The 14,605-nt window shown below is 36.0% G+C and overlaps 1 protein-coding gene across 7 annotated transcripts in view; it reads left to right on the plus strand.

Moving 5' to 3' along the window:
• The first annotated feature begins 1,067 nt into the window (after positions 1-1,067).
• Positions 1,068-14,605, plus strand: part of HACE1 (HECT domain and ankyrin repeat containing E3 ubiquitin protein ligase 1) — a 48,410-nt gene continuing 34,872 nt past the window's right edge. For 6 of the 7 annotated variants that reach the window (XM_035888731.1, XM_035888728.1, XM_035888757.1 and 3 more), the window contains exons 1-8: positions 1,068-1,118; positions 2,319-2,408; positions 4,173-4,277; positions 5,658-5,733; positions 6,016-6,147; positions 7,320-7,402; positions 9,739-9,835; positions 12,307-12,408. In XM_035888731.1, the coding sequence (XP_035744624.1) occupies positions 1,090-1,118; positions 2,319-2,408; positions 4,173-4,277; positions 5,658-5,733; positions 6,016-6,147; positions 7,320-7,402; positions 9,739-9,835; positions 12,307-12,408 (714 nt within the window). In that variant the 5' untranslated portion in view covers positions 1,068-1,089. Of the gene's footprint in view, positions 1,119-1,436; positions 1,611-2,318; positions 2,477-4,172; positions 4,278-5,657; positions 5,734-6,015; positions 6,148-7,319; positions 7,403-9,738; positions 9,836-12,306; positions 12,409-14,605 lie in introns of all 7 variants that reach the window. The other variant, XM_035888742.1, reaches the window with a different exon arrangement.

The following is a 14,605-nucleotide window of genomic DNA, read 5'->3' on the forward strand; positions in this document are numbered from 1 at the left end:
AGAAGATACACTTGTTTGGGTCTGTTTTAATTCTTTCTGTTCCGATTGCTTTGTAACTTTGGCATTTGGGTCAATTAAGATGATGAGGAAGTTCAAAATAAAAGTTTTATGAGAACAGTCCTGTGTTTCTGTATCCTGGAACCGTATACCTGGGTTCTGAGAAAGTGCAGTCCCTCCTGTGATAAGCCATCATCTATGGGAACAGTCTGTGGAGATTGTACTCCCAACAATGAGTAGTTGGCTTCAAGCTAGAAAATATAATAATTATACATCAATAATAATAATTATTGTATGTTAATTAATAGTTATTATACATTAAAGCCTTTTAAATTTTGTCAAATTCGTTCTTTAAAAACAATATTCTTACTCCAGAAAGTCTGTAAGTCACCAAACAGGCATCTCATACCCATACAGTGTGCAGGTATGTGCAGCGGTAGTACTGACAGAGACTGTATAGCTGAATGTCGCCGTATTCCCACTGTTGCCTTTGATCTTTGTGTTCTGGCCTTTTTTCATTGCCTTCAAATGTGGAATATGAAACTCATGAGAAATTAAACTGAAATCTCTTGCATTCAGGTATTCAAGTTTAGAGACAAAAATGAGTGGTTATGGAGTAACTTAGTTTAAAGAAATCACTTTTACAAACTCCTAGGTATCAGGACTATGGAAGTCACCTTGGAATGCAGGAAATTTCCTTCTTTTTAAAATAAGCTATTTACTTTTTGTTAATGCACATTTCTTAAATACTTTGATTTAAGTAACAGAACTCTCAATTTAAAGAAATTGATACTCCATTGAAAATTCTGTAATTGTTACTTTGTAAAAGAAAAAAAGGAAAAAAAGCCACATTGCAATTTCCTGTATCGTAGTCCTGTTAATTAACTCTTCTATCTAAGTATGGTGGCTTTTTCTTTATAATGAAACTTTAGGTACATATAACCTGTGTAAAAAGAATGCTCTATTGATCAGTGGACCCTTCAAAAGGTAAATAAGTGTTGCTAGATGAATTTATTTTACATAAAAGATTTCTTTATGATAATGGAGTAATTTAATTTTTTCACAGATAATGAAACTGCTGTCTATACACTAATGCCGATGGTTATGGCTGACCAGCACAGGTGAGAGCTTTGACTTTCCTTTTTTTTTTTTTTTAATTTTATTTGTTTTGGGTCCAAAAAACCAGTGTGTTGGCTGGAGTTGTAACTGCTAGAGCACTCTCAGGAGCTGTGCTGCTGAATTGCTGAGATCGCTTTTGTAGCTGAAGTTAGTCACTGACTGTGTGCATCCCAGCATATTCTTACCTGAGAGATCTGGAGCTGGGATTTATTCTGCTGATGCACATAGAGAACTTTCTCCTAGGATAAGAACAAAAGCATTGTTTTGTAACTGGGGTGTAGCTCTGAGTGTGTATTTATTGATGACACAGAAGCTCTTAGTCTCATTAGATGTCTTGGAAAGACGTGGAGTAAGAGTTAGACAATGAGATCGATACTTCTGGGATTCTTCAGATGAGCAACTGTTTCCCTTACCCAGTTGTCCTCAAAGTGCCTGGGAGCTGTATAGTGCCAGCTAAGTGCTGCTGCCTTCCACCGAGTTTTGCAGGCAAGCAGGTAGTAACTCCTACTGAAACTGTAACTGTTTACCTAATTGGGATAAACATTTATTCTGCTACATAATATCTTGTTGATATTGTGTGCAAGGGTTTTAAATTACATGATCAGCTCATTACTGGAGGTTGAAATCAGCAGTTCACTTGCAGTTTTGCCTATTTTGAAATATTTTATCTTAACTAATATTTTATCTTTACCAATTATTGGGGCTTGAAGGGTCCAATTTCAATTTCTTATCCTATTGGCCTATCATGTGTCCTTCTACTTCATCATCATGATTTCACATACCAGGCTTCATTCTGAACTTTGCCTATGCTTGGGAAAGCTGCTGGATATCTGGTTAGGGTGTCTGTGTTGAGATGAGGAAAATGGCAATTCATTATTTTTCTAACCAAAGATATTAATACGCTTGTTTTCCATATTTGTAAAGTGCTTTGGCTGCCTGGTGTAATTCTTACTAGTTTACATTTTAACAGCCGCTCAGTGTCACAGTTCATTTTTTTATGTACAAGTAAGAAGTGAAAGAGTAAAAGTACTATTAATATGCAGATGCTTGAAAGCTGTTGGATCTCTTGTTCAGAAATTAGTTGGAGGGAAAAGAAATAGTGAACAAGTAAGAAATAGAGTACTTGTGTACAAGTTACAGTATATACTTCGCTTGGCTATTGTGAGCTTTTTTTTTAATTGAAATTATATTTCTGTTTGAAGGTCTGTCTCAGAGCTGCTATCAAATTCAAAATTTGATGTGAATTATGCATTTGGACGTGTGAAGAGAAGTTTGCTTCATATTGCAGCAAAGTAAGACTTACTTGAGTCCAGTCCAGAAGTTAACAATGAAAGTATTACCGCAAATCTAAGGCACCAATGTAAGCTGGAAAACTCTGTAGTATCAGTTAACATTTTGTTTTTACACTTCTTTTTTGTATTTTGTTTGTTCTTTTAGCAATGTGTCTGCCTCATTGAGAGGACAGGTTTTACACATGAGATCAAATGGCTTTCCAAATTCTAGTGAAGGAAGTCTTGGTGGATACTTTTTTTCCTTTCTGTGAAACCTCAGTCTGTGAAGAAGCGTAGCGATTATGTGTATCCTGTATAGCTGGGCTACCCTTGCTTTTGTAGAGTTAGAGAAACCTTGTCTGCAGGTGATGCTTGTTTCTGAAGTATTCTAAAATACTAAAATGGGTGTTCATTGGAAAGCAGCTGTTCCAAAGTACTTCCAGTGACCATAACTGAAGGGGATGTAACTAAGCCACTCACTTCTAATAAATTTTTGTATTCTTGATAAAGGATTTAAGTGCAAATTTCAAATTCGTGATCTAGATTATTTATTATTTATGTGGCTCTATATTGCCAAGAAACAGCCAGATTAATATAACCTTAATAGAAATGAACCAGATAGTTTCTGAAATGGCCTTTCAGGAAACTAAACTTTAAACTAATGAATCAGTGTTCTGTATTTGGATCCCATTTTAAATATCTTGAAATTAAAATTAAAACTAAAATAGTAGTAGTATTGCATATAAATAGCAGGTATTTGGGCACAATAAAGGTAGAAGTTCCAGCTTTCTAAGCAGACTGTTTTAGAAATTTGTTTCCCAAACATTTTGTCTCGGAATTACATGCTGCTTATATAAAATCTACTTAAGAAAGTACTTGAAGAAAAACATGCAAGCAATTTTCTAGCGTGCACCTTGGAAGTATCTTTGAAAAGCTGATTTATTAATCATAAAACCTGAGAAATTGTCTTAAACTTAGCTTCTGGATTCTCTTTTAACTTGGCTAGTTGTTGTGTCATTAAGAGGTCATCGAGATGCTGGTTTTGCAACTTACTGTACAGCTGGTCTTCAGTTTCTTTGGGTTGTTGTGTAGCAGTTCTGTCATTGGGAAGACTAGTAACAATGGATAAGCTGGTTGTGACTGATACAAACATACTATATGTTTATCCTCCCAATCAGCTTTTTCTCCTGAAGAGTTCAGGAGTAAGATAAACATATAATGAAGAGTTTGTGTTCTTGGTGGCATAGATTGCCCTGAAGAGCTGCAATGTTATGAAAAGTAAAAGGGAGCTACAGGTTCAAAACAAATAGCAAATAAATATTTGTATGAGTTTTAGAATTTTTCTGATATTTAAACTTTTAAACATAACTTCCAGACACTGAAGTGTAACAAAGTGATATTGGAGTTATTTAATGGAAAATTCAGTCCTGTGAATAGATTAAAGATGAGGGAGGTGAGAGGAAATAGTAAGCAAAGCATTTTTAGCAGTTTACACTTCAAACAATTGGCAGTCTTAAAGATTCACTGGTTTTGAAGTCACTAAAATCATATAGAAGGCTAGCACCTTTATTCGTACAAGTTATGATCAGTCAGTTCTTACTGCATTTAAGTGTCTTCCCTTTAGCTTTGTGTAACTCGAACTATGAGGGTGTAAAAATGGTTTTGTGTTAAGATTTTCCTACTGAATGTAATCTGTACATAGTATTGCTGTTGTCTTTATGTCAATATAGATTTGGTTTGTAAATATCCTTGTTACAGTTTTTTCTTTCCTTATTTTGTTCTTAGCTGTGGATCAGTTGAATGCCTTGTTCTATTATTAAAAAAGGGGGCAAATCCAAACTACCAGGACATCTCGGGATGCACACCTCTCCATTTAGCAGCAAGGAATGGGTAAGAAAAAAGTTTTTAAAACTCTTAAAAAGGTTTTGTGCATAATGATAATGGCTTCAGCTGACATGTTCTGTAAAAATTTTGCGTAGTTTCAGACAAGGTGCTTTGGTTTTCACTTTTGAAAATAGGAATGGCACGCTTAGAGGAAATGTGGAGGTTAAAACCCATACTTTGAATACTTGGAAAATAATGTTATATAAATAGGAGGTTATGTCTGAAGTGCCAATTTCAGTGCCAGTCATTTTAGTGTTTTCTGTTAACCAGGAGCTTAATGATTCTTACAACAGTGATGAAACAAGGGACGCGTTCACCTTCCAGTTAACTATGAAAGGATTTCAAAGAGGACACTGGAGGGTTTGGGAGGGTTCAGAGATTTTGTTTTTTTTCTCAGATAGTGTCTCCAAGGAAATTTTTACTACAAGGAAAGGAATACAAAGTTTGCCTGCACTATATTAGGAGAGTGTGTGTGTGTGTAACCCTAAAACAGTGTGCAAGCACCTTTTAAAGATTTTTTTTAAGATTTTATTTCTTGAATTGTAGTATGTGGAAACACAGGGCTGATAATGGTAACAGTGTCTTTTTTGTTTTAGTGTGCATGTGTTACAGTAACCAAATTATATCATGGCTGGTACTTCAAATGAGGAGGAGGTAGAGTTTAGTGGCTTTTAGGTATGTGGGAGGAGTATTGTAAGAGAAGGGAGAAAGAAGTAGCCAAGTGGTACAGGATGAAATGCAGAAGTACACACAGGAGACAGTTATGTGGAAAGGAGGCAAGAGAAAGGTGTGAGAGGTACCAAATAAGGAGGAGAAGTAAGGATAAACTCTTAAGGATAAAGCACTTGGAGTATTAGAGAGTGTTGAAAGACCAAACAAAACATTGAATAGGAAAAAATGCCCCTACTTTCATTAAGGCAGTTACTGTACTTGTCAAAGATTTACATAGTGTTACTATGAGTGTTGCATTAAATAATGATTTAGTGGTGTATGGTAAATGTGTTCACTGAAGTGTACAGACTATGATGAACTTCATGGATTTCCATTAGCTGAACTCTCGCTTCTTGTCTTGAGAGCGTAGTTCATGCTGAGCTAAAGCTGTTAGTCATGGTGAAGTAATTCTACACTTTCCACAAAAACATTTAGCTACACAACTGTGTTTTCAGCCCTGTGCTGTCATGTGCTACGCTTGCACCGTATGAGTTTCTTGTGCTACTGATGATCACTTCTCTTTTTCACATGCTCAGTACCATACTTCTTATAGAGTAAAACTGCCTGCTATGGTTTGTGCAATCATGAATTGGAGTGAGTGGGGCTCTAAGAAGATACTTGGTCTTTGTAAATTATTTTTCCTGGCTGCCTTTTAATGTATTCCTTTGTTTGTAGCCAGAAGAAATGTATGAGCAAGCTGCTGGAATACAGTGCAGATGTCAACATTTGTAATAATGAAGGCTTGACTGCAGTAAGTGCTATTTATTCTCATGGTGCTCTTAAAATTAATGAAGAACTTGAAGAGTCTCATTTCTTAAGCTTCTGTCTTACATGTAAATAAAAAAAGCCTATTGTGTGTCCAGTGCACTTAAGAATCAAAAGATGTGATCAAAGTACCTAAGTATATGATAGTATTGTTCAAAGCTTCTCTTTGTGAAAATGTTGACAGTAGTACAGTTGGGTTTAAAATCTTATTTATGAAATACTTACATGATTGCTAAAGGAAATATATATGTCATCATTTTGTACTTAGATTCATTGGTTGGCTGTCAATGGACGAACAGAATTGCTTCATGATCTTGTTCAGCATGTCAGTAATGTGGATGTTGAAGATGCAATGGGACAGACAGCCCTTCATGTAGCTTGTCAAAACGGACACAAGACAGTAAGTTTCTAAATTTTATTAACACATTGGATTTGTGAAGAATTGGGTAAAGCCTCAGTGTTGTTGTATGTGGGTTTTTTATAAACTTCAGGCTAGTAGTCATGCACATGATAATGGTTTGAAGTGTGAAGAACTCTGTTGTTTGTCTCAGTATTGACTGCATACACTTCCATGGGAACAACTAATTTATTCTTTTGGAGATGATTGATCTCAGTGTTTATGGGACTGTAAGTGAATTCCTGTATACTATTCAGCTGTTCTGAAGTACTATTATTGCCTTGTTGATTGCAGGTTTTGATGTAATGTTAAACATTTGAAAATGTTCTTCCTTACTTTTTAGAATGTGTGTGATTCATAATTGTACCAGCTATTATGTGCTTTAGAAATCTGAAATGGTGTTAATATACTGTGAATAAAAAATGAGCACAAAGTAGGGTCAGTCAGATATTTAACAAGTAAACAAATTCACATAGACTCTTCTTTTATTGATCTCTGTGAATAATTTTTAGACCTGGCCTTGTGTTAGGGCTGACTATTTGCTTTCAGAGTACAGGTCTGGATGCTTTACTTGAACTGCATTACAGCCATGTAGAGTAGTGATCTTGAATTACACAGCTTGTCTCCAGGACTACTTACTCTTCAAAAGAAGATTATCTTTCTACCCAGATCCTTTCTGTTGTCATTGTCAGAGCTCAACTTTGGAAGACCAAATTCTGAGAAACTGTTATCTATAGACTTGCCTACTTTATGCAACTGGAATACAGCAAAAGTTGTTTGAGAGTCTGCTCAATGTTTTCATATTTTAGAATTTGCTTACTTATTTCTTCTATTCTAGTATGCATTGAAAGCTTCAGCTTGTGATAAGGCTGTTTATGGCTGTCACTAACTTGAGGTTTACTTCTCTGAAAAGTGTCATTTTCCTTTTTAAATGGCTTGTAGTTCCAGGGGTCTTTGGGATTAGCTGAAGTTCAGTAAAAGGCATTGTTATTAAAATGGGAAGTTCAAAGGAAGCTTTGAGCTGACAGCCATGATTTTCCATGTAGTGTTTGGGAATTTTGCTTTTGAGATTTGTTACTGAAAATTAAATATTTCAGTGTAATTAGACACTATATAGTTGCAAGTAGACTTTTCTTTTGCCCTTCTTCTAATGCTGATATTTTCTTCTGTTCTAGACGGTGCAGTGTTTGCTAGACAGTGGTGCAGATATAAACAGGCCGAATGTGTCAGGGGCGACTCCACTCTATTTTGCTTGCAGGTATCTATTCTTAACTTTTGAATACTGTGCTAAAAGTGAAATTGATTCCCCCCCTTCTGCAATAACAATGATTAGAAAGAACAAAATTCAGGAAACATAAAAGCTGACTGGTATTTAATCTTGCCTCATGTTTGAAAGTGACTCATCTAAATACTTATCTTAGTACAGCAGGCTTATATACCTCTTTCTATGTTAAACAGATAGCTGTGCATGTTCTAGCATGAGTCGTAAATCAATGACTGCTGAACTTTTTTTCTGGAAAAATGAGATCTACTAACTTAGATTATTTTGAGTGAACTAAAAATGCAGCCTTTCATAAGGCAAGTCTGACTTCTTTAATGTACATTATGGTATTACAACGTACATGAAATGTGCATATGTGCCTTAAAGTTACAACGTTTAATTGAAATTGTATTATTGCTTTGATCAGTTCTGGTTTTTTCACAGTTTAGTTTTATTTCAAAACTAATCACATATGATAAATGATCTTTTGTTTTAATTGGAACACTTCTGCTATTTGGTAGAACATTTACAATTTTATAATCCCTGTGTTTTGGTTACAGGTTAAATAGTTCACCTATGATTAAATGTTAATATAAACAAAAGGAGAAATGGACTCACCTGGTGGCCTGCCAGGAGTTATGTTGTGGGAGCCCTGGTCTCTGGAGCTAGTGTATGCTGGCTTTTTGGCAGTTGAAAAGAAGGGAAGTGGAGAATGAATAGCTTCTAGTTAATTGAATGCTTTGGTAGTTGATTTAGGGAGGGGTATTGGCATCTGCTTTGAAAGAAGTAAGCAACTTGCCTCAGCTTGGAGGTTTTCCATGAGAAGGGTATGTGTTGCAAGTGTGGTGGTGATGTCCCTTTAGAAATTAACAACTGGAACAGCTGGCAGAGTAGAATGAACAGGGTGCTTAGTGGAAGTCATGTGGCAGCAGTGCCTGGTAATGGCTGGAGAAAGGATATTGGTGCTCAAAGTCTGACTCTGAAACCCCTATTTTTTCAAGGTGTTGGGTTGTGCACTTAGTCTAGAGAATTGCAGTGAAGAGATGCTTCAATTAGGCCATTAGTCTTAGGTCCTTTCTGAGATCTGGTAGCTGACTCTGCATTAGGAGAAAGGGTGGTATGTTAGTTAACCTGTTGGTTTCCTGGGCTGGAAGGACATGAAGAACAACTCAGCTGGGAACTATTGAGAGACCAGTGAAGCTACCTCTTGTCCCTCAGCTGTTAATTGTCACTTTTCCTGTGCCCTTCCTGAACTGTTAGTGCAGGCAGACTTGGCGTGTTCCAGGACAGCAATTACCCATATATATTTATGTAAGGGGTGCACTGCAAACTAGCTTGCAATGGAAAACTTCATTGAAAAACTTTTATCTGTAACCTTCATTGCTATGTCTTTTGTATCAGTTTTTCGTTTCACCTTTTAGATACTTCTGTATTACACTTGTCAGTATATGCACTAAATATCGGCGAAGGCAATAGTCAACTAGTCTTTCAATGTGCTTTTAATGAAGTCAACATTTAATTGCTGGTACCCAATTTCTCATTTTCTTCAGAAGAAAGGATTTTGGAAAGTAGATGCTCTAGGTGTTGAGGGATATAAATAATCTTTGGTCTTACTTTTTTCTAGGCAATGATGGCCTGTTGGAATAGTTGTTTATGAAATTCTTGACTCAAGGAAACATAAGTGTCCTATACAACCTATAAGTAGATGAGTGAGACTGTGAAATAGACTCTGAATGGAAAAGTAAAACTCATCGCACTTCACATTTAAAGGCTAGTCAAAACATTCACATGTATCCGTTAAGAGATTGGAGCCAAGAGTGATGTATTAAACTCTTGTGCAAAAAAGGATGTTTTATTACTAAAAAAACCCCACCTTGCTAATGTTTTACTGATGATTAAAACACAATTAGATTACTTTTTACCCAAATCTGGTAGCAGTGAGAAAAGAACTCAGTGAAGAGAAAACTTTCTCTGTGAAGTATATTAAGGTGTAAATTGAGAAAGAGCTCTTTTTTTTTTTCAGGAAATGCAGCTCGTACATATTTATGAGGCTAGGCTAAGATGAATCATTTCTGAAGGATGAGGGTGACTCTGGCTTGATAAATGGCCCATACCTAATTTTGCACTGTACTTCTGCACTGGCCTTGAAAGGTAGTAGAAGAATATAAGTGGCATTATCTTCCATCCTGTGTTTCTGCTTGGTTTCATAGCACGACTATTTGTTTTCTCCTAGCTTATGTTGGTTTTGTTTGTTAGATGCAATAAAGTCTGATTTATCACTCATAGTAGAGCATAAGTGCTGCATTAACTCTTTCTTCTCTTCTTTTGAATAGCCATGGTCAGAGAGACACTGCACAAATTCTTTTGATGAGAGGAGCCAAATATTTACCAGACAAAAATGGTATTACTCCACTGGATCTCTGTGTACAGGTATTTCACTTTTTCTGTGAACTTCTGTCACTTACACTCATCAGGCAGCACTGTAGTATCCTTTTTATTTTTAAGGCCTATGAAAGATGGTAGTCCTTTGGCAAAACAGAAGTGCAAAAATAATTGTTTTGCAATTAAACTGATCCTACAGGCAGGTTCCAATTTATATCCTTTGCAAAAGTCTTTAACATCTTTAAAGACCTTGCAAGATTGGAGCTCATGAGAAACAAAGAATTTGCAGAACTCCATTTGAATAGAAAGTTTGGGAAACCTTGGTATAATGGCAACAGACTCTGTTTAGGTGCTTGACTGTTAACAACTAAGAGTTAAAGGCATGCAGAAAGGAGTGGTTTTTTGTTTTTTTTTTTTTTTTTTTTTTTTTTTTTAATCTCAACTAATAGATTCTCTTTTCAAAAACTTACATGGTGCTAACTCTGCTACTTTTCAAGGGTATTCCAAATACTGTATCTGGATGAGGGGAAAAAAAGTCTTAAGCATTTTCAACTATTGTGCAAAACAGTCTTTCTTGTTTGATACCAAATATTGTTTGTACAGCTTGCTGGGTTGTCTTGTCTTGATTTGTGAACAGCTACACATATTTCTGTGGATTAATTTAAGGTCAGTGTGTAAATAACACGCAATGAATGAATGGAAGCTTTTGAACCTTTGCAGACTAGAAAACTGTGAACTGGAGGCTAAAAAAAAAAAAAATCACTTAGTGGACATCACATTACCTTGGTGCATGTCATGAGTCTCTGAGGATAAAGCTGAAATGTTGAAATCTTTTGCTGTACTAGCAGATTATTTTAATCTCAAGTTACTTAATTTCTGAAGATTCCTCATGTGCCTGAGGCCTCCAGGTGAAGCAGCCGTGTGTATGTGGTAGAAACTGCTGTCTCTGGTACCTGTGGGATATTTTTGGAATGTTTAACTCTGAAAGATTTATTTCATAGACTATCTGTGGAAGGTCCTGATCAAGTTAGGTTACTTACAGCATTTCTTTTCACATAGAAGAAATCCTAACAAGTACTCAGCTCTGGTTGCTCAGATGTGCCAGATCACTATGCTGCCTCAGTACTGACTCAACTGTGAAGCTCAGAGTTAGACTTTTATTCTTTATTATAGCAAAGTGGTTCAACATTACCATAAAACCACACGAAGTCTAGTCAGTTTTGAGGCTTTCTGCAGCCACAGACCTGTAAGACTGTATACCAGTGTGTACTTAATGGTACTATCCTTAGTTGTTATGATTAGTGTTTTGTATGTCTGTTTCAGTCTCTGGTCTTACAGTTCCTAGGGCACCGCTTTGTACATGGAAATTCTGTCAACTCTTTTTAGGTGTGAGTAGTGACACCTAGTGTTTGCCGTTTTGTAGTGAAAATCTTACTGTGTTCGAGATCATCTAGTTTACAAGTTCATGATACTAAGTAAAACAGGAGAAAACAAAATACTTTCTTTCCTTTTACATCAAGGATTTTATTCTTTGCTTACAGGTTTGCATTTCAGAGTAGGTAGATGTTTTTAGAAGACTGAAATAATAGATTCATATACTTCATGCCAACATGGTATTACCTTGATTTTGAAGAGCTGCCTTTAATTGTCTTGTGGATTCTGGGTGGTTTTAATTTAGTATTTAATTTCTTGGCACCAGGAGCAATTAAATGAATCTGTTTAATAAATCTGTTATCACGGAAGCTAGTTATAAACTGTCATGCAAAGAGAAGGAGCCTCTGAAGTTGCAGTGTTTAATACATTATGTGGACATCTTTCCAGTGTAGAATTTGATGTGTATTCAGGTGTTAAGTGCCTGCTTAAAAATGCAGCTGTGTTAAATAAGAGTTGATACCAGTAAACCATGAATTCAAGTTCTGTCCTTTCCAAAAAAAACATTTTTCTCAAAAGGTTGTGAAGTTAGTCTGAGCTGTTGGTCTAAGGCACAAGTGGAATCATACTTATATATTGATTTTAAAGTTAAGCAACCGTTTTATGGGTTTATCCTGTTTCTTCCTTTAACAAGTCAGATTTGTGCTTTATGAACCTTTAGGAAAATACTTGTTTTGAAGGCTTGGATTCTGGGTTTAGTTAGGTAGATGTGTATCATCCATCAGCAATGCAAAGAGAAGCTAAATATTGCACTGTTTTTAATCTCTGGTAGATTGTTAGGTGAAGTGTTGTTCAAATGTAACTTTGGCTTTCTAAGTAGGAAAGCGTTTCAAAAAACAGAAGAAAGGGAGTGGATATATGTGAGCTGCTATACTGAAAGAATTTGATTCCTTCTTCTCCCGAAAGTTTTGTAGTATCTGACTTTGATACATTATTGAATTTCAGTTTATTTTAGGATTGGATTTCTCCATTCAGCATTAAAAAAAAAAAAATTGTAATCCTCAATAGGTTTTAATGCCTATGATAGTATAAACCCCAATTCTAATGTTTCTTTTAATTAAAATGGTTTTTGAACTATTGCTTTTTAGGGTGGTTATGGAGAGACTTGTGAAGTCTTAATACAATACCATCCTCGACTTTTCCAGACAATAATTCAAATGACACAGAATGAAGATCTACGGGAAAACATGGTAATACGTTATTATATGTTTTACAGTTACTGATCTGTGTTGTGGAGATCCGACTGCTTAATATGTGCAGTTGACTGTCGATGCCACAATAGTTGACTACTATGTACTTTTCCTTCCTCCACGGGAAGTGTACAGTCTTCACATAGTTTTTAACACAAGAATTTGGGATTAAATGCAGGATCTATTTTAATTTGGTGTTCTCACCTTGCATATTTGGCAAAGTGATCTAGCCAGCGTAAGAATTGAAAGAGCAGGCTTGTTGCAAGCATCAATACAGAACTGCTGGTAGAGCATTCTATATATACAATTACTTTGAGTAATGGGGCCTATTTTCCTTCATTTAGTGGTTATCTGTAGATATCCATTCTAGGATGTGTCTCGAGGCTTGAATCATCTAGAATGAACTTGAACATTTGGAGTATGAACACTCATCTGTATGAAGTTGCCTTGCACAATTGGAGTGTAAAAGATTGCAGCCACAATGTTATTTGGTTATTACTGCTGTAGATGAATCTGTTCTGTTCCTTTTTTAGTGGTTCTTCTATACCTTGTTTCTTTTATTCTTGTTGGGTAGTGCAATCTAAAGCAAAGAAAAAGCAAGGAAGATAACTTTTGTTCCTTCATTGTGTAGGGGGAAGGAAGCATGGGCTGCTTTTTTTCCCCTTCCAAATCTAGCTTGTTGTGGGTTTTTAATATATCGTTTGCTTGAAAATAGCTGCAAACAAGTTTACAGACTGTAAATAAAAAAAAAAAAAGAAGAAAGAATAGATTCAGTAAGGTATTGGCTACCACTTCAATGAACTTGGCTTGCTAGATTTTTGAAGTTTTTATTCTCTGTGATCCCCTTACTTCCACTAGAAGACTGGGGATTTATAAGATATATAGAAACAGTGTTTAAATTTCTGAGACAGAGTTGAGTTTTACACAGTAAAATGACAGAGAGGTGAGAATTCTCAAAGTGCATGTTAGAAGCATGATGAGATGGTGTAGGTGATTTCAAATAAGAGCCAGTTAAAGAACTAAAACCACGGAATGAAAATAACTTTCTACACAAAGGTAAATGGAAAAGCATATTATTGTATATTGAAAAAGTGAAGAGAGTAAGCGAGAAAAATGAATGTTTCGTCTGTCTGAGTAACAGTGGAAGTGTGTGCAAAAACAAGATCTCAATGAGAGGGTATGCAAAATATATTGGATAATACATGGTATTGTTATGCTTCATTGCCAAAATGGAAGCATATTTTAAGTGTGGTTTTCTATGGCCAAGTCTGGGCTGTTCTGCCCAAAGTCTTGCATAATGACTGGTTCATATTATCTGAAAGTGATGATATGAAGAGACTTGGATGTATGTTAGGAGTCAGGACTCTCATTTTAAATGTTCTTGACAAACTGGAAAAATGATCAACAGACTGTCAGGAGAAGGATATTCCCTTTAGCCATTTGTAGCTAGAGGTTCAGCTGAACCTTGAGAAAAACTTTCACATAGTCAAGGACAGTGAAGTATTAGGAGAGATCAGTTAGTGAAAATGCAGGGCTTCCAGGGTAGAAGACATCTGAAAACCTGGCAGGTGAATTAGGCAAGCCAGTTTGGATCACAGATACAAGTGCTCCTGCCTTGGGGTAGAGTGTTGGACTAGCTGATCTTTAAGAGATTCCTTTTCATTCCACCTTTCCGTAGGAGAAGGTGAGAATGATTACTGAACTTTCTGAAAATGAGAGAGAAAGGAGTAAATGAGGATACAATAAGAATGCATGAAGAGCAGTGCCACTGAAGAGTGAGTTTATCTGTAGCAAAATGTGTAGGGTAGAGAAAAGTGGAGAACAAAGGGGCTGAAGACAGGGCAGTGTCTGGGCATTTGCAACATCTAGTCTTTGTGAGTCAAGTGATGGTATTAGCAAGAAAAAGGACAATTTTGAGAAGAGGGTAATCATAATTATTGATTAGCAGGGTGTGACTTCTTATCCAAGGAAGGACATTCAGTATCTTGGGCAAAAATGAAGGTAGTGAGAGCAAAGTCTAGGATCCAAGGTTCATTTACACTGTGTCATAAACTGAGGAGTGAACTGGGAGGACAGGTAAATTATGAATTAAACTAAAAATATGCTCTTAGCTTTCAGAAGTTGAAAGTGTATCTCGCTATTTTTTCAGATGAAAATAAGTTGTTCTTATGAATTAACAATACATGCTTAAGGATTC

The sequence above is a fragment of the Egretta garzetta genome, unplaced genomic scaffold (assembly GCF_000687185.1).
Source record: "Egretta garzetta isolate BGI_Z169 unplaced genomic scaffold, ASM68718v1 scaffold10, whole genome shotgun sequence".
Taxonomy (NCBI): Eukaryota; Metazoa; Chordata; class Aves; order Pelecaniformes; family Ardeidae; genus Egretta; species Egretta garzetta.